The 23,774-nt window shown below is 37.1% G+C and overlaps 1 protein-coding gene across 6 annotated transcripts in view; it reads left to right on the top strand.

Moving 5' to 3' along the window:
• The window catches only part of ATRX (ATRX chromatin remodeler), a 309,544-nt gene that overhangs the window by 135,973 nt on the left and 149,797 nt on the right, over positions 1-23,774 (top strand). For all 6 annotated transcript variants that reach the window (XM_035028787.1, XM_035028786.1, XM_035028789.1 and 3 more), the window contains 2 exons: positions 13,269-13,371; positions 14,744-14,962. In XM_035028787.1, coding sequence (XP_034884678.1) covers positions 13,269-13,371; positions 14,744-14,962 — 322 coding nt within the window. The remainder of the gene's footprint in view (positions 1-13,268; positions 13,372-14,743; positions 14,963-23,774) is intronic.

Here is a 23,774-nt window from a genome sequence, read left to right as displayed (position 1 = left end):
CTCTCCCCTTTCATTCCTCATTTTATTAATTTGGGTCCTTTCTCTTTTATTTTGGGTAAGTCTGGCCAGTGGTTTATCAATCTTATTAATTCTTTCATAGAACCAGCTTCTAGTTTGGTTGATCTGATCTACTGTGTTTCTGGGTTCTAATTCATTGATCTCTGCCCTAATCTTAATTATTTCTCTTCTAATGCATGGCTTAGGCATCGTTTGTTGCTTTTTCTCTAGTTCTTTAAGGTGTAGAGTTAGTTGATGAATTCGGGATTTTTCTATTTTTTTGAGTGAGGCTAGGATTGCTATATATTTCTGCCTTAGGACCACCTTTGCAGTATCCCATAGGTTTTGGACTGATGTGTTTTCGTTCTCATTGGTTTCCATGAATTGTTTAAGTTCTTCTTTGATTTCCTGGTTGACCCAAACATTCTTGAGCAGAGTGGTCTTTAGCTTCCAAGTGTTTGAATTTGTTCCAAATTTTTTCTTGTGATTGAGTTCCAGTTTTAAAGCATTATGGTCTGAGAATATGCAGCGAATAGGTCTTGTTTCCTTGTTGATTTTCTGCTTAGATGATCTGTCCATTGCTGAGAGTGGAGTATTGAGGTCTCCTACAGTTAACGTATTGTTATCAATATGACTCTTTATTTTGGTTAACAGTTGGCTTATGTAGATGGCTGCTCCCATGTTGGGGGCATAGATATTTACAATTGTTAGATCTTGTTGGATGATACAGTGTCCTTCTTTGTCTCTAACTACAGTCTTTATTTTAAAATCTAATTTGTTTGATATAAGAATTGCTACCCCAGCTCTCTTTTGAGGTCCGCTGGCATGGAAGATGGATCTCCATCCCTTCACTTTCAGTCTGGATGTATCTTTAGGTTCAAAATGAGTCTCTTGTAGACAGCATATGGATGAGTCCTGTCTTTTTATCCAATCTGCAACCCTGTGCCATTTTATGGGAGCGTTTAGGCCGTTCATATTGAGAGTGATGATTGGAAGATATGAATTAATTGTCATCATGTTGCCTGTGAAGACATTGTTTTTATAGATTGTCCCTGTAACTTTCTGTTGTATATCACTCTTGGGGTCTTTCTCCTTTTATAGAATCCCCCTTAATATTTCTTGCAGGGCTGGCTTAGTGGTCACATATTCTTTCATTTTCTGCCGGTCTTGGAAGCTCTGCATCTCTCCATCCATTCTTAATGACAGCCTTGCCAGATAAAGTATTCTTGGCTGCATGTTCTTCTCATTTAGTACCCTGAATATTTCTTGCTAGCCCTTTCTGCCTTGCCAGGTCTCTGTGGATAGGTCTGACGTTATTCTTATGTTCCTCCCTCTGTACCTAAGGAATCTCTTCTCCCTAACTGCCCTTAAGATGGTTTCCTTGGTTCTAAGATTTGCGAGTTTTACTATTACCTGCTGGGGTGTTGACCTGTTTTCCTTGATCTTGGGAGGGGTCCTCTCTGCCTCTAGGACACGAATGTTTGTTTCATTCCCCAGATTAGGGAAGTTCCCAGCTACAATTTGCTCAGATATGTCTTCTAGTCCTCTCTCTCTCTCTCCACCCCCTCTGGGATTCCAATAATTCTGACATTGGAACGCTTCATGGTGTCAGTTATTTCTCTGATTCTATTTTCATGGATTCTGAGTTGTTTTTCCCTGGCCTCCTCTTTTCCCTTTTTATCTATTAAATTGTTTTCCAGGTCACTGATTCGTTCTTCTGCCTCACTTACCCTAGCCATTAGATTATCTAGATTAGATTGGATCTCATTGATAGCATTTTCTTTTTTTTTTTTTTTAAGATTTTATTTATTTATTTGAGAGAGAGAGAATGAGAGAGAGCACATGAGAGGGGGGAGGGTCAGAGGGAGAAGCAGACTCCCTGCCGAGCAGGGAGCCTGATGCGGGACTCGATCCAGGGACTCCAGGATCATGACCTGAGCCGAAGGCAGTCGCCTAACCAACTGAGCCACCCAGGCGCCCTCATTGATAGCATTTTCAAGTTCTGCCAATTCAGCTTTCATTTCTGCCCTTAGAGACTCTATGTTGCCCTTAATTGATTTTTCCATTCTAGCCATTGTCTTCACAATTGCTAGCCTGAATTCCATCTCCGACATCTTGGTTATATCTGCATCCATTTGTAAATTTGCGGCATAAGTCATAATCTCTGAGTCTTTCCTATTTTGGAGGTTCCTCCTCCTAGTCATTCTGTTGATGGGTGGTTGAGGGAATATATAAAGTCTAAATTATTGATCATAACCCAAGCAAGATGCACCTGTTTTCTAGGGACCTTAGGGTTGCTGGCCTCTTGTTCTCCCACCCTGTCTTCTGGGGGAGGGGCCTGCCATGCTGGTACTCAGGCAACCCTGTTTGTGCAGAGTTGTCCTGCCCCCCTGTGGTGGGGGATGGGCTTAGTGGGAGCGGGTATTTTGGGGCTTTCGTTCTCTGGTGGCTTTCCACGTCTCTTCCGAGAATTAGAGCAGAAGAGACTGTTTCCAACTCTACCTCAAAGCAGAGAGATCGCAGTCTGTTCTTCATTGAGCTCTCCAGGCCACACTATCTCTGTTTCTGTCTGTGCTGCTATAAGCTGCAGCTTCCTGGGTTGTGCGCCCCTCTGCAGCGCTCCCAGTCCTGCCTCCATGTTGGGGCACATCTCTGCCCTTTGTGTTTCTAAAACTGCCAGCCGCTCCCAGTTCACACGTGCAACCCCACCACTCCGGTTTCCATCTAAAGTCCTTTCCCCGCCACTACCGGTCTGCGAGTCTGTGCCCGGTCCCTAGCATGGGAGGCTGTTGCTCACCGGCGGTGTAGGATCCCCATGGCCAGGCTCCCTCCCGCTGCCGTTTATCCTCTGATATCTGCCCGCGGAATCATGGCTCCACACTTCTTACCTGGAAACCAACTTGTATTTGTGGGATCTTCTGTTTGTAGAAATCCAGATCTTCTTACGTCTCAGGCTGTTTTCATGGTTGCTCAGAGTGGACTGGTAGATATCCAGATCAATTCCAGGGACCAGTTGGAATAGGGTCCCGTACTCCTCTGCCATCTTTTCCCAATCCGGTTTCATATGGTATTTTTTTAATGATTCTTTCAGTTAGCATAATGTTTTCAAACTTCATGCGTATCTTGTATTAGTACTTTTATCTTCTTAAAATATTTTTAGATTATCATAAAATACATGTAACCTAAACTTCACCATCTTATCCATTAAGTGTACAGTTCAGTAGTGTTAAGTACACTCACATCATTCTGCAGCCAATCTCTATAACTTTTAGTCTTGCAAAACAAACTCTTTACACATTAAACAATAACTTCCCCTTCCCCAACATCCTCAAGAAACTACCATTCTACCTTGTGTTCAGTCTCTATGAATTTGGCTCCTGTAGGTATGTTATGTAAGTGGAATCATGTAGTATTTGTTGTCTTATTGTGGCTGGCTTATTTCACTTAGTACAGTATCCTCAAGTGTCATCCATGTTGCAGCATGTATCACAGTATCCTTCCTTTTTAAGGTAAAATAATGTTCCACTTTGTGCATATGCCACATTTTATCTCTTCGTCCATCGTTGAACACTTGGCTTACTTGTACCCTTTGCTATTGTGAATAATACTTCTGTGAACATGGGTGTACAAATATCTCTTCAGTCCCTGCTTTCAGTTCTTTTGGTTTTATACCCAGAAGTGGAATTGCTGGATCATATATGGTAATTCTGTGTTTAACTGAGGAATTGCCACATTGTTTTTCATAGTGGCTGTATCATTTTATATTCTTACCAACAGCACATATTCTACGCTTTCTACATCCTCACCAATATTTGTTCTTTTCTGTTTTTTATGGGGTGGATGGTGATCTCACCATCCTAAAGACTGTGAGGTGGTATCTCATTGTGGTTTTTATTTGTATTTTCCCTAATGGTTAGTGATGTTGAGCCTCTTTTCATGTGCTTTTGTGTGCTCTGAGTTAAGGGAGACAGAATCCTGTCCCTTGGGCAGCCCGTAGAAAATCCAGCACGTTGTGAGCAAGTTTCACTCTTTACCTTCCTTCTTGGTAGAGGAGCTGAGAATTGGGCAGCTTCCTGGTGACTTCCTTGAGCTGAGCAGGAAAGGGAGTACAAGTATGAGCAGAAACACTACAAAATATCCAGCCATTTTAAGTGTGACTTTTGGTTAGGTGTTCACTTGGTTACTAAAGTTTCTTAACTCGTTTGTGGAATTCTCATAAAGTTACTTTTTACTATATGTTGTTTATTCTGTGTTTCTGTGGGAGAACAAGAGCCTGGAGCTTCCTAGCCTGCCATCTTGCTGTGGTTACCTGGCTATTTTGTTACTTTTAATTGCTGAATAATATTCCATTGTATAGATAATACCACATTTTATTTATCCATTTTTCATCTGTTGATAGACATTTGGGTTGTTTCCATTTTTTGGCTCTTTTATGAATAATGCTGCTGTGAACATTTGTATATGATTTTTGTATAGTCATATTTTCATATTCATTCATAGGAATATATCTATATCTATGAGTGGAATTGTAGGGTCATATGGTAACACTACGCTCAACTTTCTAAGGTAACTGTCAGACTGTTTTGTACAGTGGCTCATCATTGTACATTTCCACCAGCAATGCACCAGAGTTCTGATTTCTGCACATCTTCACAAACATTTATTATTTTTGTTTTGTTTTGTTTTGATTATAGCCAACCTGGTGGGTGTGTGGTGGCATCTCATTGTGATGTTGATTTACTTTTCCCAAATGATTAACAATGTTGAGCATTTTTTGCATGTGCTTACTAGCCATTTGTATATCTTCTTTGGAGAAACATCTGTCTAAATTCTTTTCCCAATTTTTAATTGTGTTGTCTTTTTATTGTTGATTCATAACAGTGCTTTATATATTCTGGATACAATACCCATATCAGAATCCATTGCCTAATCCAAGGTCATATAGATTTATCATTCTTTTCACTGACAAATTTTATAGTTTTACCTATTATATGTAGACTTTGATCTTTTTATCCCCTATAACCTTTATGAAATTTTATTGAAATAAGCTTCTAGGTTTCTATGTTTAGATAGTTCTCATTATTTTCTAGTATAAATACTATTCTCATAAAAATATTTGTAGGGGCACCTGGGTGGTGCAGTTGGTTAAGCATCTGACTCTTGGTTTTGGCTCAGGTACTGATCTCAGGGTTGTGAGATCAATCTCCACATCACGCTCTGCACTCAGGGCAGAATCTACTTGGGACTCTCTCTCTGTCTCCCTCTGCCCCACCCCCCCAAAATAAATAAATCTTTAAAAAATGTGTATACACAAACAATAGAGATGTAGAAATATTTTTATTACACATTGTTATATATATACACACATATATGCATGTGGGTATATTGACACACTCGTTTGATTACTTCTCTTAGAGTAAATTACTAAAAGTGGCATTGTTAAGTCCAAGTTGTACAATTTTAAGACTTTTGTCACACATATTTTCATCTTTTTTTTCTTTTTTCCTCAAGTTTTTATTTAAATTCCAGTTAACCTACAGTGTAACATTAGTTTCAGATGTAGAATTTAGTGATTCATCACTTATATATAACACCCAGTGCTCATCATAACAAGTGCCTTCCTTAATTCCCATCACCCATTTAACCAATCCTCCTGCCCAGCTCCCCTCCAGTAACCATCAGTCTATTCTCTACAGTCAATAGTTGGTTTTCTGGTTTGCCTCTTTTTTCTCCCTATGTTCATCTGTTTTGTTTCTTAAATTCTACATGAGTGAAATCATATGGTATTTGTCTTTCTCTAACTTATTTTGCTTAGCATAATACTCTCTAGCTGCAAACATGTCATTGCAAATGGCAGGATTTCATTATTTTTGATGACTGAGTAATATTTCATTATAGGTACACACACACACACACACACACACATATATATATATATATATATATATATACACACACACACACACACACATACATATATACCAAATCTTCTTTATCCATTTGTCAGATGGGGGATGTTTGGGGTTTTTACAGAATTTGGCTATTATTGATAATGCTGCAATAACTACAGGGTGCAGGTATCCCTTTGAATCAGTATTTTTAATCCTTTGGGTAAATACCTAGTAGTGCATATACTGGATCATAGGGTAGTTCTATTTTTACTTTTTGAGAAATCTCCTTACTGTTCTCCAGAGTGGCTGCACCAGTTTGCATTCCCACCAACAGCGTAAGAGGGTTTGCCTTTCTTCCATATCTTCGCGAACATCTGATGTTTCCTGTGTTGTTAATGTTGGCCATTCTGACTGGTGTGAGTTGATATCACATTGTAGTTTTGATTTGTGTTTTTCTGATAATGAATGATGTTGAGTATCTTTTCATGTGTCTGATGACCATTTGTATGTCTTTTTTGGAAAAGTACCAATTCATGTCTTCTGCCCATTTTTGAACTGGATTATTTGTGTTTTGGGTGTTGAGTTTTATAAGTTTTTTATGTATTTTGGTTACTAACCCTTTATCAGATGTCATTTGCAAATATCTTCTCACAATCCAAAGGTTGCTTTTTAGTATTGTTGATGGTTTCTTTCGCTGTGCAAAAAATTTTTTATCTTGATGAAGTCCCAGTAGTTCATTTTTGCTTTTGTTTCCCTTGCCTCAGGAGACCTATCTAGTAAGTTGCTAAGGCCGATGGCAGGGTTACTGCCTGTGTTCTCCTTTCCTGTCTCACATTTAGGTCTTTCATCCATTTGGAATTTATTTTTGTGTATGGTGTAAGAAAGTGATCCAGTTTCATTCTTCTGCATGTGGCTGTCCAGTTTTCCCAATACCATTTGTTAAAGAGACTCTTTCTTCCATTGGATATCCTTTTGTGCTTTGTTGAATATTAGTTGACCATATAGTTGTGGGTCCATTTCTGGGTTTTCTATTCTGTTCCATTGATCTGTGTGTCTCTTTTTTGGGCTAGTACCCCACTGTCTTGATGACTACAGCTTTGTAATAGAGTTTGATGTCTGGAATGATGCCCCCAGCTTTGCTTTTCTTTTTCAGGATTGCTTTGGCTATTCAGGGTCTTTGTGGTTCCATACAAATTTTAGAATTGTTCTAGCTCTGTGAAAAATGCTAGTGGTATTTTGATAGGGATTACATTAAATTTGTAGGTTGCTTTGTGTAGTATAGACATTTTAACAATATTTGTTCTTTCAGTCCATGAGCATGGAATGTTTTTTCATTTCTTTTTGGCATCTTCAATTTCTTTCATCAGTGTTTTATAGTTATCAGAATACATGTCTTTTACTTCTTTGATTACGTTTATTCCTAGGTATCTTACTATTTTTGGTGCGATTGTAAATGGGATTGATTCCTTTATTTCTCCTTTTGCTGCTTTATTATTGGTGTATGGAAATGCAAAGATGCATTTTGCTGATTTTGTATCCTGTGACTTTACCTAATTTGTGTATCAGTTTTAGCAGTTTTTTGGTGGAGTCTTTTAGGTTTTCTATATAGAGTATCATGTCATCTGCAGATATTGAAATTTTGACTTCTTCCTTGCTGATTTTGATACCTCTTCATTCTTTTTGTTGTCTGATTGCTGAGGCTAGGACTTCAGTACAATGTTAAAGTAACAGTGATCCAGTTTCATTCTTCCGCATGTGGCTGTCCAGTTTTCCCAATACCATTTGTTAAAGAGACTCTTTTATCCATTGGATATCCTTTTGTGCTTTGTTGAATATTAGTTGACCATATAGTTGTGGGTCCATTTCTGGGTTTTCTATTCTGTTCCATTGATCTGAGTGGAACATCCCTGTCTTGTTCCTGACCATAGAGAAGAGGTTCTCAGTTTTTTTCCCCACTGAGGATGATATTAGATGTGGGTTTTTCATATATGGCCCTTATGATGTTGAGGTGTGTTCCCTGTATCCTCACTTTGTTGAAGGTTTTTATCATGAATGGATGTTGATTGATTTGCAAATATTGAACCACCCCTGCAGCCCATGAATAAATCCTACTTGATCATGGTCAGTGAGTCTTTTAGTATACTTTTGGATTAGATTTGCTAGTAGTTTTTTGAGAATTTTCACATCCATGTTCATCAGGATTATTGGCCTACATGTAGTTTTCTATTTTAGTGGCGTTTTTGTCTGGTTTTGGTATCAGAATAATACTGGTCTCATAGAATAAATTTGGTAGTTTTTCTTCCATTTCTATGTTTTGGAATATTTTCAGAAGAATAGGCATTAACTCTTCTTTAAACGTTTGGTAGAATTCCCCTGTGAAGCCATCTGGCCCTGGACTTTTGTTTGTTGGGAGATTTTTGAGTACTGATTCAGTTTCTTTGCTGATTATTGGTCTGTTCAAGTTTTCTATTTCTTCTTGTTTCAGTTTTGGTAGTTTCTATGTTTCTAGGAATTTATCCGTTTCTTCCAGATTGCCTAATTTGTTGGCATATAATTTTTCATAATATTCTCTTATAATTGTATTTCTGTGGCTTTGGTTATTTCTTTCTCTCACTTGTGATTTTATTTGGATCATTTCTCTTTTTGGTAAGTCTGGCTCTGGGTTTATCAGTATTATTAATTTTTTCAAAGAACCACCATCTGGTTTTATTAATGTTTTCAGCTATTTTTTCTTTTTTATTGTTTCTTTGTCATTTATTTCTGCTCTTTATTATTTCTCTTCTGGCTTTAGGCTTCATTTGTTGTTCTTTTTCTATATCCTTTAGGTGTGAAGTTAGGTTGTTTATTTGAGAATTTTCTTGCTTCTTGAGGTAGGCCTGTATTGCTATATACTTCCATCTTATGACTGGTTGCATCCCAGTAGATTTTGACTGTTGTGTTTTCATTTTCATTTGTTTCCGTGTATTTTTTTTCTTTTTTAATTTCCTGGTTGACCCATTCATTTTTTAGTTCTTTAACCTTGTATTTGTGGTCTTTCTAAATTTTTTCTTGTGGTCGACTTTAAGTTTCATAGCCTTGTGGTCAGAGAAGTTGCATTGAGTGATCTCAGTCTTTCTGTACTTGTTGAGTCCTGATTTGTGATTTAGTATGTGATCTATTCTGTAAAATGTCCCATGTACACTTGAATGTGTATTCTGCTGCTTCAGGATGAAATGTTCTGAATATATCTGTTAAGTCCATCTGGTTCCGTGTGTCATTCAAAGCCATTGTTTCCTTGTTGATTTTCTGCTTAGATGATCTGTCCATTGATGTAAGTGGGGTGTTAACGTCCCCTAGTATTATTGTATTATTATCAGTGAGTTTCTTTATTTTTGTTATTAATTGACTTATATATTTGGGTGCTCCCAAGTTGGGGACATAGATATTTATAATTGTTAGATCTTCTTAATTATGCCTGATGGATAGACCCCTTAATTATGATATAATGCCCTTCTTTATCTCTTGTTACAGTCTTGGTTTAAAGTCTAGTTTCCTTGATATAAGTATTGTTTCTCTGGCTTTCTTTGACATCCATTTGGAAGATAAGTGTTTTTCCATCCCCTCATTTTCAATTTGCAGTTGTCTTAAGGTCTGAAATGACTCTTTTAGGCAGCATATAGATGGGTCTTGTTTTTTTTTTTTTTTTTTTTTTTATCCATTCTGACATCCTTTGTCTTTTGATTGGAGCATTTAGTCCATTTACATTCAGGGTGATTATTGGTAGATATGGATTTCATGCCTTTGTATTACTTGTTTTGTTGTTGTTTCTGAAGATTTTCTCTGTTCCTTTCTAGTCTTTGTCGCTTTTGGTCTTTCTTTCCCACTCAAAAAGTCCCCTTTAATATTTCTTTCCGAGCTGTTTTAGTGGGCATGAACTTCTTTAGTTTTTGTTTGTCTAGGATACTCTCTATGTCTCCTTTTCTAAATGATAGCCTTCGTGGATAGAGTATTCTTGTTTGCATATTTTTCCCATTCAGCACGTTTTATATATCACGCCCACTGACTTCTGGCCTGTCAAATTTCTGTGGATAGATCTGCTGCTATCCTTTTGGGTCTTGTGAGTTCAAGATTTCTTTTGTCTTCCTGCTTTTAGGAGTTTCTCTTTGTCACTATATTTTACAAATATAACTTCAATATATCTTGTTATCCTGCTTTTGTTGATGTTGATGGGAGTTCTCTGTGCCTCCTGGATCTGTATGTCTGTTTCCTTCCCCAAATTAGGGAAGTTTTCAGCTATTATTTTCTCAAAAATACACCTTCTGCCCCCTTTAATTTCTCTTCTTCTGGGACACGCATGATACGAATGTTATTACATTTGATGGAGCCACTGCATTCCCCAAGTCTACTCTCGTGATCCATCATTATTCTTCCTCTCTTTTGTTCAGTTTCATTATTTTCCATAATTCTGTTTTCTATATAACTTGTTTCTACATCTCTTTCTTCCATCATTGTGGTAATTACATCCAGTCTGTTTGGAATCTCAGTTACTACGTTTTTCATTTTTGCCTAATTGTCTTTTTACCTTTATTATTTCTGCGGGAACTGTCTCCCTGATGTCTTCCATGTTTTTCTGAAGTCCAGTGACTATCTTTATGATTGTTGCTTTAAAATTATCCATCAGGCATATTACTTTATATCTGTTTCCATTAGATCTCTGTCCATGAACTTTTCTTGTTTTTTCTTTGGGGATGAATTTCTCCGTCTCTTGGCATTTTGTCTAGGTTTCTGTCTTCTGTATGTTAGAGAAGCCTGTTATGTTTCCTGCTCCTGAGAGTAATGGCTTTTTGAAGAAGAGGTCATATACTGTCCAGGGCCTGGCGCTTCAGGAAGTGTCTCTGGTGTGTGCTGCGTGCACTCTGCTGCTGGATTTTGGCTACTCTGTCCCTCGGTTTAGTTGTCTGTAGAGGTTCTCCTTGCCTGGTGTTTGGAGCGTGGCCAGAGTGTGGCAAGTTTTAACTAGCTGTGCTTTGGTCTGCTTTCTAAAAGAGACCTGATGCTATTTCCACTAGAATGGAAGCTTTGCAGCAGTCTGTGGTTAGGTAGATGTCTTGCGTGCCTGGGTTTGTGCTGGTCTTCTGGGGATGGGGTCTCCTGCCCTGGTTCTTGGTGATACTTGCCTGAGAAAAGCAGTAACAGTGTAGCTCAGGGGTGTGAGAATTGGTATAAGCAGATTAGGTACTTCTATTGGTGCTGTACTATTTCCTAAAGTTGGTTTATGCTGAGGGGTGGGGGAGGGAAATGATGTCAACCAGGTCTTTTTTCCTTGTAGAGGGGAGTCTGTGCTTGCTGCTCTCAGTAATGCACTCCCAGAAGAGTAATTTCCCCTTGTGCATCCTAGGTGTTTTTCAGATAATTGTTTTCACACTGTCTCCAGGTTGCTTGCCTGCCTGGAGCAATGCAGTGCGCTTTGGGATCTATCCTAGCTAAGCCTGCTGACTTTTTAAATTTCAAACTTAGAGACCTGGTGTGGTGGGGATCTGCACTGGTCTTCTGTGGGAGAGTCTTGCCATGCCTGGACTGATGCAGGTTTGACCCAGAAGGGCAGTCACTCCAGAGTGCACGGTCATTGGATTTAGAGCAAATCAGGCTAAACATCCAGTGTACAGGTTAGCTGCCCTCAGCAGGTGTGTCTGCACCTATCTATGCTGAGGTGTGCAGTGTAGGGCTGATGGCGTCTTCTGGTTCTTTTCTCCCTGTACGTGCAATGCCAACTCTCATAAATGCACTCCAAGAGGAGGGAACGGTCTCTCCCATTGCACCTTAGGTGATCCTCAGATCATGTCATCTGCCTGCAAGTTGCTTCCTTGCCTGCCTTCTGTCTAGGAGTAGGGCAGCGCCCTCAGGTCTCTACCCCAGGGACCTTTAAAACTCTAGTCTTTGAGCCCCTCTGGTTGCAAAAACTCATGAAAATCAGCCCCTTTCGTTTTCTCAGCCAGTGGCTTTGGGGAAGTATTCCTCTTGTGTGCATCCCTGTGTGCTCTGCTCTCTCTCGTCTTTCTCTGCCACCAGGGCTCCTTCCCCTCTGCAGCAACCATGATAAATTTCTCCCCTAAACCACCTCTCCACACTTACTACCTTCCCAAATGTGCCCTCTTCTCTCCCTCTAATTGTGCTGTTTGTTCTATCAGTCTTCAGGTCTCTTCCTTGGTATTCAGAGTGATTTGATAATTATTTACCTGTGTTTGAGGGGTGAGGCAAGCCTAGGGTCCTTCTATTCTGCCATCTTAACTCTCTCCTGTCATACATATTTTCAGACTGTCTTAATAGAGGTCATTTTTTCCTCCCCCCAGCATAATAGGTAAATAACTGTTTTTTACTTTTTCAACAGTGAAATAGTGAGTAGTCTGTTAGGTAGAACATGTATATTAGGGGGATTTTGATCCATTTTGAGTTAATTTTTATATATGATGTAAGATAGGGGTCCAACTTCATTCCTTTGCATGTACGTAGATAGCTAGTTGTCTCAGCACCATTAATCTGTATGTCTGCTATTTATGACCTGTATGTACTGTCTTTATATACGTAACTTTGTACACCAGTTTCTAAGCCCAGAAGTCCTTTTTTTGCCAAAAGTTGTTACTGTTTTTTTTTTTTTTTTTTTTTTTTAAAGATTTTATTTATTTGAGAGAGAGAGACTGAGAGAGAGAGAGAGCATGAGAGGGGGTAGGGTCGGGAGGGTCAGAGAGAGAAGCAGACTCCCTGCCGAGCAGGGAGCCCAATGCAGGACTCGATCCAGGGACTCCAGGATCATGACCTGAGCTGAAGGCAGTCGCTTAACCAACTGAGCCACCCAGGCGCCCCTGTTTTCTTTTTTTAATGTATGTGTACTCATATGAAGAAAACAGTCTCTAGCCCTTATAATCTGCCTTTTTTCCCTAAGAGATGGTGAATATTTTTCATTTGTATATTGGCTATTAATATTTCTAAAGGCCCTCCATCCATCTTTTTTTAAAAATTAATTTATTTTAGAGACTAAGTGAGTCAGGGGAAGGGCAGAGGGAGAGGGAGAGAGAGAATTTAAAGCAGACTTCACGTGGGGCTGGATCCTATGACCCTGAGATTATGACCTGAGCTGAAATCAAGAGTTGGATTCTTAACCGAGTGAGCCACCCAGGTGCTCTCATCCATCTTATTACTTATGCCAAACCTCCCCCCTGAATAACTTAAAATATGGATCATTGGATTAAAATTAAGGGTTATCTAGTGAAGAGTTTTTGCTTTTTGTTTTCCTTGTCTTTTTAAGGAATGTACGCAAAGGGAAATTAGCTGTAGAATAGTATGCAATTAGTTTAAGGAAATTCATCATGAAGTATTTCATTTTGCATTTTAAATGTTTTTTAGGTCTGCAAAGAAAGCAGAGTTGGAAGAAAATCAGCGGAGTTATAAACAGAAAAAGAAAAGGCGACGCATTAAGGTTCAAGAAGACTCATCGAGTGAAAACAAGGTGATGACATTTATTATATACTTGAATTATAACTACAGTAGAGTGTAGTAAATATGTTACCTCCTTTTCTGCATTCCATTTGTTAGTTTAATTCTGATTTATTTACATTTTAACACCTTTGTGGAAGGATTGACTTATTGAACGTATAAGTATGCAGAAATAGTATGACACATTGTTGATTTTTTTTCTGTTTCTTAACTAAATCTGATGGAAATTTTAAGTTGCTCTTTTTCATTAGTTTACACTCTTGGGGATATAAAGTTGATGAGTAGAGTTCTATTTTCTGAAGACATAAAACATTTTATCCTGAATAATGACTCATGTGTGAGTAAATTTCTTCCAGAAGTGATTGTTAGCAAATTCGTTTCTTATATATAAGCAGGATTATGTAAAGTAGAAGTTCTCTGTAATATGTTTCACCCTGTGAGTACAGAATGAATCTGTAACATGATTAATTCATGTTCTCCTTGGCGGGGGGGGAAGGGGGTCTTTTTTTTAAATGATCCTTTTAACCATTTCTAAGTGTACATTTCAGTGGTCTCAATTAAACTCAAAATTGGAGACTCTGTACCCAGCCCCTTGTAACCTCATCTAATTTCTGTGTTCGTGAATTTGCCAATTTTAGGTACCTCATATTAAGTGGAGTCATACAGTATTTGTCCTTTTGTGTCTGGTTTATTTCACTGACAGTGTTTTCAGGGTTCATCTGTGTTGTAGACTATATCACAATTTCCTTTCTTTTTAATGCTAAATAATACTCTATTGTATGTATATATCACATTGTGTTTATCCATTCATTTGTTGATGGACATTTGGGTTGTTTCCATCTTAGGCTATTTTGAGTAATGGTGTTGTGAATGTGGGTGTAGAAATATTTTAGTCCCTGCTTTTAAATCTTTTGGTTATAATCTGAAATATGGAATTGGTGGATCATCTGATAATTCTATGTTTAACTTTTTGAGGGACCATCACATTGTTTTCCCAGTGCACCAGGCTTCTAGTTTTTCTGCATTCTCACCAAAACTTGTTATTTTCTGTTTTTTTTTTTTCTTTTTCTAATAGCCATCCTAATATGTGCAAAATAGTATCTCATTTATGGTTTTGATTTCAATTTCCCTAATGACAAGTAATGTTGAACATCTTTTCACGTGATTATTGGATATTTCTGTATCGTCTTTGGAGAAATGTCTGTTGCATTCCTTTGCCCCCTTTTCTGGGTTGTTTTTTAATGCTCTTTTTTATTGCAAAATATAATTCTAAAGCTTTTCAGTATGTTCTCTTTCACTTTTCCTTAGTATATTAATTATTGGAATAAGAAATGGGTAAATTAGATAACTTTGTGTATTTACCTCTGATTATTTAAATTCCATAGAGTAATTCTGAAGCAGATAAAGAAGAAGAGGAAGAGGAAGAGGAAGAAGAAGAAGATGAAAATGATGATTCCAAGTCTCCTGGAAAAGGCAGAAAGAAAATTAGAAAGATTCTTAAAGATGATAAACTAAGAACTGAGACACAAAATGCTCTTAAGGAAGAGGAAGAGAGGCGAAAACGTATTGCTGAGAGGGAACGTGAGCGAGAAAAATTGAGAGAGGTAAACCAGTTATTATTTATGATTTCAAAAAATATGACTTTAATAGATTCACACACACACATTACTCAGTTTATTAAGAACAGAATGTTGTAATCACCAGAGATTTTTAGTTATACTTGCTTTTCCCTATTAGCAGTATGTTATGCCACTTTTATTTTTTAAGATTTTATTATTTATTTATTTATTTATTTATTTATTTATTTTAGAGATAGCGAGTGTGCAAATGGGGGAGGAGCAAATGGAGAGGGACAAGCAGACTACACTGAGCGCAGAGCCCAATGTGGGTTTTTTTTTTTTAAAGATTTTATTTATTCATTCGAGACACAGAGATAGAGAGATAGAGAGAGAGAGAGAGAGCATGAGCAGGGGGAGAGGCAGAGGGAGAAGCAGGCTCCCTGCTGAGCCAGGAGCCAGACGGGGCTCGATTCCAGGGCTCTGGGATCATGACCTGAGCTGAAGGCAGAAGCTTAACAACTGAGCCACCCAGGCGCCACTCCCCAACGTGGGGTTTGATCCCACAACCCTGAGATCATGACCTGAGCTAAAATCAAGAGTCGGATGTTTAACCGACTGGGCAACCCACGCACCCCTATTTTATGAAACTTAAAAATCTTCATTAGGCTATATTAATATAATTAGAGACATGAAATGACTTGAGATTCTTGAATGTTCACCAAAGTGATTGTTTTATCTGGGGTAGAAAAATGTTTAAATATTATTGCTTAAATTCATAAAAGATTTTAATTTTTTTTGGTTAATCTTTTTATTTCTTTTTATTTTTTTTTAACTCAGAGAGAGAGAGTGAGCAAGCACAAAGAGGGGAAGTGGCAGGCAGAGGGAGAAGCAGGCGGTAGGTAGAGGGAGAAGCAGGCTCCCTATTGAGCAAGGAGCCTGATAGGAGACTTGAACCCAGGACCTTATGATCCTGACCTGAGCCAAAGGCAGCCACTTAACCGGCTGAGCCACCCAACCGGCTGAGCCACCCAACTGGCTGAGCCACCCAGGCATCCCAAAGATGTTAATTTTTTATTTATTTATTTTTTATTTTTTTTAAAGATTTTATTTATTTATTTGACAGAGAGACACAGTGAGAGAGGGAACACAAGCAGGGGGAGTGGGAGAGGGAGAAGCAGGCTTCCCACCGAGCAGGGAGCCCGATGTGGGGCTCAATCCCAGGACCCTGGGATCATGACCTGAGCCGAAGGCAGACGCTTAACGACTGAGCCACCCAGGTGCCCCGATGTTAATTTTTTAAATAAGCTTTTTTTTTATTGTAATAGTTTTCAAGCATATGTATAGGCAGAGGGAATAGTATTATAAATTTCCATGTACCAGATACTCAGCTTCAACAGTTACCAACACATGGCCAATCTTGTTTCATCTATTCTCTTCAGATTATTTTGGAGAAGTCTCAGAAATCATCTCATTGTGTATATATATAGTTCAGAATATATTGTCAAAAGATAAGGAAGGACCCTTAGACATTATTACAGTACCATTATTAACACTTAAAAATGATCATTAATTCCATAGTGTTATATCTAGTTAATATTCCAAATCCCTTCAATTTCCTCAGAAACATATTAGTGGTTTTTAAAGATTTATTTATTTGAGAGAGAGAGAGAGCGAGAGAGAGTGTGAGTGCGGGGCAGGGGCAGAGGGAGAGTGGGAGAGAGAATCCCAAGCAGATTCCCCACTGAGTGCAGAGCCTGATGCGGGGCTCAATTTCATGACCCCAAGATCATGACCTGAGCTAAAACCAAGAGTTGGATGTATAACCAACTGAGCCACCCAGGTGTCCAAATGTTAGTGGTTTTTAAAAATAGTTGGTATGAATTTAGGATATTAAGAAAGTCTTACTTCATGTTATGTTTCATTTGGATGTTATACCTCATAAGTCTATTTTTATTTTAAATATGAAGTTTTCCTTTTTCCATTTTTTTCTTTCTTATAGTACATGTGTTTAAAAAGCTAGATAATTTGTGTAGAATTTCCTATATTTGAGCTTTGCTGGTCACATTTCTGTGGTATATTTTCACTGGTTCCCGTATGTCCTATAAACTCTTGGATATAGAGGTCTGATCAGATTTAGATTCAGTTCTTTTTTGGCAAAAATACTCATGGGTGGTAATATATAGCTTCTTGCATCTCACTTAGAGGTACTTCTAAGAGTAGTTGTCTTTTTGTGATGTTATTTAAATTTTATTTAAAAAATCTGAATAGTAGCATTTGATAAATAGACATTAAAATTCTATATTATCATTTTCTTCTGATCCCTATCAGTATACACACATGTGTTTCACATAAATGCAGTCACTATATGTGGTATATGCTGTATTTTCCTCTCCCTTTCATTTCATATAATTTGAATATATATTAACGTGTTCCCTGTACTTTTCATTGTTTTATAATGTTTATTTTCTAATTAACTTTTTTTACTAAATTGAATCTGTGTGCTTTTTTAAAAATCAAGTATTAGCGTAAGGCTACATTGAAAAATCAATAGTCTTCTGTTTTACCCAGACTCTACTCAAAGGTAATGACTCAATTCTTCTAGCTGTTCTTTGCTTTTACTTGTATGTTTCTGTTTAATATGCTTATAATGCTATTTCTTTATTTTTCAGTTTTAGACATTACCATTATTATATGATAGTTGTGGATTTAGTTCTCATATACTGCCTGCCAAAGACAGAGTTTCCTCCTCCCATTCTCTCAGTATGGTTATACCACAGTTCTGGTGGAATAATTTTCATTGTTTGCATGACTATAACTATGTAAATATTCACAAAAGGGCTATGTAGTGTATATTGCATATATTTCTCATACATACACATATACATGTGTATATACACATAGTATATGATGATTACATTCCTTTGTCCTTTTTGTTTGCTTTTCCTAGAGTTAATAATGTTTTGGATTTTTTTGTCTTATTTTCTGCGTACTTTTGACTACTTAATTTCCTGTGTATTTAGCAAAACCCTAAAATTCCTCAGTAACTTTAACACATCAGGTGAATGATCAGTTTAGTTTTTTTCTTTGAAATGACACTAATGGAGCCTTTCCCCCCCCTTCTAATCTGGTCTGTTTCATCTACTTTCACTCTTCTGGGAATTTCCTCACCCATTTCTTGTTTTGGATCTCTTATTTCCTAGATACTTATTTTCCCATGCACTGTACTTCCCAGAGTTTTTCAAGTGGGTTAGTCACCTTACTTTAATAATGGACTAATTTGGCAATCTGGTAGGTCTGTGACTCTTCCTTATTTAGCCTTTCAACCAATTTTCCTGCTTTCACTCCACACTTCTCCCGAACTGTTTGTGTTAACTGATGCCTCCTTGTCCTTAATCTTCTGAGGAATATCAAATATGTGATTCTTGTTTTTCTCCTCCATGGTAACTTAAGTTTCAACCTTCTTTATTTTTTTATGTCATTTGACATTTGTCCATATGCCTTCTAGCTTTCACAGTTTTGTTGACATTTCACTTCTGTCAGGATCTTCCTTTTTCTTCTTTTTCACCTGTGGGATTATAACTTTTTTGTTCTTTCATATCATTTTAGTAAAGAAATATGTTCATTCCACCATTCTGAGCCACTTGCAATGGTTTTGCTTAAGTAAACTGTCCCAAGAAATTAATTAATTAATTTATAAGATCTTATTTATTTATTTGACAGAGAGAGAGTACAAGTAGGGGGAGTGGCAGGCAGAGGAAGAGGGAGAAGGAGAAGCAGGTTCCTTGCTGAGCTGGGAGCCCGATGTGGGGCTTGATCCTAGGACCATGAGATCATGACCTGAGCCAAAGGCAGGTGCTTAACTGACTGAGCCACCCAGGCGCCCCATTTCCAAAAAAATTTAATATAGTTTTGTATAGCCACCAATTACGTATGATGTATTTCCTATACTAAGTTCACAATGAAAGGATTTTATCAAAAGTGTATTTCCCAGTAGCCATTACCACAATTAAGATGTAGAAAACTTTAATCAGTACTTCTTGGTCAGTCCTGAACCCTATATACCTAGCTGTAGGGAATCTGTGATCTACTTTTCTCACTATAGATTATATTTGTCTTTTTAAAAGTTTCATGTCAATGAAATCACATAGTATGTTCTTTTATGTAATTTTCAGTTTAACAGTTTTGAGATTCATCCATGTTTATGTGTTCCAAGTACTTTGTTGTTTGTATTGTTGAGTACTATTCCACTGTATGGATGGGCTACAGGTTATTTACTTATTGATGGACATTTGGGTTATTTTTGGCTTATGAATCAGTTTGTTACAAGTATTTCTGTACAGGTCTTTGTGTAGAAAGATGCTTTCGTTTCCCTTGGAAAAATATCTAGAAGTGGTATTACTGGGCCATATGGTATGCGGACCATGCCATATGGGCCAAATGGAACCAGTGTTCCATTTCTTCATTGCTAGTGTATAGGAAAGCAGTATCTTTCATATATTAACCTTATATCCTGCAACCTTGCTCTAATCACTTAGTTCCTGGATTTTTTCAGTAGTTGTTTTGGATTTTCTTTATATGAGATCATTTCATCTGTGAACAAAGACAGTTTTATTTTTTTCTTCCCAATCTGTGTATCTTTTTTTTTTTTTTTTAAAGATTGTATTTATTTATTTGACAGAGAGAGACACAGCAAGAGAGAGAACACAAGCAGGGGGAGTGGGAGAGGGAGAAGCAGGCTTCCCGCCAAGCAGGGAGCCCGATGCGGGACTCCATCCCGGGACTCCAGGATCATGACCTGAGCCGAAGGCAGATGCTTAACGACTGAGCCCCACCCAGGCGCCCCTCTGTGTACCTTTTAATTGCTTTTCTTGTTTTATTGCATTAGCTAAAATTTCTGGTATGATGTTCAAAAGGAGTGGTGAGAAGGGATATCCTTGCCTTTACCTGACCTTAGTGTGAAAGCTTATAGTTTCTCACCATTAAGCATTATGTTAGCTATTGATTTTTTTGTAGGTACTTATCAAGTTGTGTAAGTTCTCTATTTCTCATTTACTGAGAATTTTTATCATGAGTGCGTGCTGGATCTTTGTCAGATGCTTTTGCTGCATCTATTGTTATGATCATGTGATCTTTAAAGCCTGTTGATATGATGGATTATGTTGATTTTTGAATGTTGAACCAGTGTTCCATATCTGGGATAAATCCTACTTGGTTATGGTGTATAATTCTTTTAATACATTTTTGGATTTTATTTGCTAACAGTTTGTTGAGGATTTTAAGCATTTATGATTATGAGATATATTGGTTTGTAGTTTATATCATGTCTTGGTATTAGGGTAATGTTGGCCTGATATATTGAATTAGGAAGTGTTCCCTCTGCTTTATCTTCTAAAATAGATTGTAGAGCATTGGTATAATGCCTTCCTTAAATGTTTGTTGAATTCACCCCTAAACCCACCAGCGATGCTTTCTGTTTTGGAAGATTATTAATTATTGACATAATTTCTGTAATATGTATGAGCCTATGTAGATTACTTGATGATTAGCTTTATAGTAAACTGCCAAATTGTTTTCTAGTGTGGCTATAACATTTTGAATTACCATCAGCAATATATGAGAATTCCAGTTTCTCCATGTCCTTACCAATAATAGTTATTAGCAGTTTTTAACATTTCAGCCATTTTAATAGATGTGTAGTGTTACTTCATTGTTATTTTAATTTGCATTTCTCTGATGACTAATGAGATTAAACATCTTTTCATGGGTTTAATGGCCATTTATATATCCTCGTGATGTGTTTATTCAAATGTTTTCCTCTTTTTTGTGTGTGGGGAGTTTTGTCTTTTTATTTAGTTAAGATAGTTCTTTATTTTTTATACAAGTCATTTTTAAGGTTTATGTATTTTGTATATTTTCTTCCTTTGTGACTTCTCTTTTCATTTCTTTAATGGTGTCTTTCAAAAAAGCAGAAGATTTGAATTTTGATAAAGTGTTACTCATCAGTTTTTTAATGTTTGCTTTTTTTTTTTGGTGTGCATGTGTGTGTCCTATTTAAAAAATCTTGGTTTACCCCAAGGTTGCAAATATTTTCCTCTCTGATTTCTTCTCAAAATTATGTATTTTTATTTTTTTTTCTTAGATTTTATTTATTTATTAGAGAGAGACACAGCGAGAGAGAGGGGACACAAGCAGGGGGAGTGGGAGAGGGAGAAGCAGGCTCCCTGCAGAGCAGGGAGCCTGATGCGGGGCTGGATCCCAGGACCGTGGGATTGTGACCTGAGCTGAAGGCAGATGCTTAATGACTGAGCCACCCAGGCGCCCCATGTTCTTTTTATTTTTAAGTTAGAGTTTGTGATTTCTTTCATGTTAATTTTAGCATGTTAATGATATGTGAGCTATGGGTGAAGATTCATATTTTATTCCAATATAGTCAGTTATTCCTCTGTCATGTGTTGTAAGACTTATTTCTTCATGGAATTACTTTGCATCTTTGTAAAAAATCAACTTATCACATATTTGTGAATCAGTTGATCTATATGTCTATCCTTAAACTAATACCATACTGTTTTGATTACTGTAACCTTGTATTTTATAGTAAATCTTGAAATCAGATACTGTGACTCCTACATCTTTGTTCTACTTTTTCAGAATTGTTTTGGCTATTAACTGTTACTTGCATTTCCATATAAATTTTAGTATCATGTTGCCACTTTTCATAAGAGTCCTTCTGGAACTTTTATTGGGATTATGTTGGATCTTTTTATCAGTGACATCTTAGCAGTGTTTTTCTCCTGTTACATGAATATAGTATGTCTCTCCATTTATGTAGTTTTCCTTTGATTTCTCTTAGCAGTGTTTCGTACTTTTCATTATACAAATCTAGCATATATTTTGCTAAATTTATCTGTAAGTAGTTCATGTTTTCTGATGTCATGATAAATGAAATTTCAAGTGATTTAATGACTTTGTATTCTGTGATTTAGCTAAATTCTCTTAACTAGTTCAAGTAGCTTTTTTGTAGATTCTTGACAATTTTCATTTCTTTAATGGTGTCTTTCAAAAAAGCAGAAGATTTGAATTTTGATAAAGTGTTACTCATCAGTTTTTTAATGTTTGCTTTTTTTTTTGGTGTGCATGTGTGTGTCCTATTTAAAAAATCTTGGTTTACCCCAAGGTTGCAAATATTTTCCTCTCTGATTTCTTCTCAAAATTATGTATTTTTATTTTTTTTTCTTAGATTTTATTTATTTATTAGAGAGAGACACAGCGAGAGAGAGGGGACACAAGCAGGGGGAGTGGGAGAGGGAGAAGCAGGCTCCCTGCAGAGGTCGCTCTACCTTTACAATCATATCCTTACATACATAACCATTTCACTAATTTCTTTCAAACCTATTGTTAATTTCTGTTTTAAAATATTAAATGGATGTAATTTCACTCTTACTCTTTTTTTTAGAGAGGGAGAAAGAGGGAGTGTGTGTACAAGTAGGGGGGAGGGGCAGAGGTTGAGGAAGAGAATCTTAAGCAGGTTCTATGCTCAGTGCAGAGCCCAGCACAGGGCTCGATCTCATGACCCTGAGATCATGATCTTAGCTGAAATCAAGAGTCAAGACATTTAGATGTCCCTTAATTTCTCTTTTTTAATTGAAGTATAGTTGACATACAATATTATATTAGTTTTAGGTGGACAACATAGTGATTCAGCATATACATTATGAAATGATCAGCACTGTAATTCTAGTTGCCATCTGTCAGCAATGTTTTGTTACAATATTATTGATTATATTCCCTATACTTTAGTATTCACAGTACTTTAGTTCCCTGTGACTTATTTATTGTATAATTGGAAGTTTGTACCTCTTGATTGCTTTTACTTCACTCATCCACTCTACCTCCCTCCCCTCTGGCAACCACCAGTTTGTTCTCTGTATTTCAGTGTGTTTTTATTTTATTTTGTTATAGATTCTGCATATAAGTGAAATAATATGGTATTTATCTTTCTCTAAATTATTTCACTTTGCATAATGCCCTCTAAGTCCATCCATATTGTCGCAAATGGTAAGATTTTATTCTTTTCTTATAGCTGAGTAATACACACACACACACACACACACAACACATCTTCTTTATACATTAATCTATTGATGGGCACTTAGGTTGTTTCCATATCTTGGCTATTGTAAATAATGCTGCACTTACCATAGAGGTGCATATATCTTTTTTTGAATTAGTGTTTTCAGTTTCTTTGGATAAATACCCAGAGTGGAATAGCGGGATTGTATGGTCGCTCTATTTGATCATTTTGAGGAACCTCCATACTGTTTCCCATAGTAGTTGTACCAATTTTTATTCCTGTATCAGTAGTGAACGAGGCTTCCCTTTTTCCCACATCTTCATCAACACTTACTATTTCCTGTCTTTTTGATACTAGCCATTCTGATTTGTGTGAGGTGATATCTCATTGTTGCTTTGATTTGCATTTCCCTTATGATGAGTGATGTTGAGCATTTTTTTCATGTGTCTCCTGGTCATTTGTTTGTCTTCTTCGAAAAATGTCTGTTCAGGTTCTCTGCCCATTTTGTAATCGGATTGTTTTTGTGTGTGTGTATGTTGAGTTGTGTGAGTTCTTTATATATTTTAGATATTAATCCCTTATCAGGTATATCATTTACAAATATCTTCTCCCCTTTATTAGGTTGCCTAATCATTTTGTTGATGTCTTCCTTTGCTGTGCATAAATTTTTTAGTTTGAGGTAGTCCCCGTTACTTATTTTTACATTTTGTTGCCCTTCCTTGAGGATATAAATTCAAAAAGGTATTGCTAAGACTTATGTCCTACGGTTTGCTGCCTGTGGTTTCT

Source organism: Mirounga leonina, unplaced genomic scaffold, assembly GCF_011800145.1.
Source record: "Mirounga leonina isolate KUSES-001 unplaced genomic scaffold, KU_Mleo_1.0 Mir_204, whole genome shotgun sequence".
Lineage (NCBI taxonomy): Eukaryota > Metazoa > Chordata > Mammalia > Carnivora > Phocidae > Mirounga > Mirounga leonina.
Note: the sequence above shows the minus strand (reverse complement) of the source record. Positions and strands in the feature narration are given on the sequence as shown.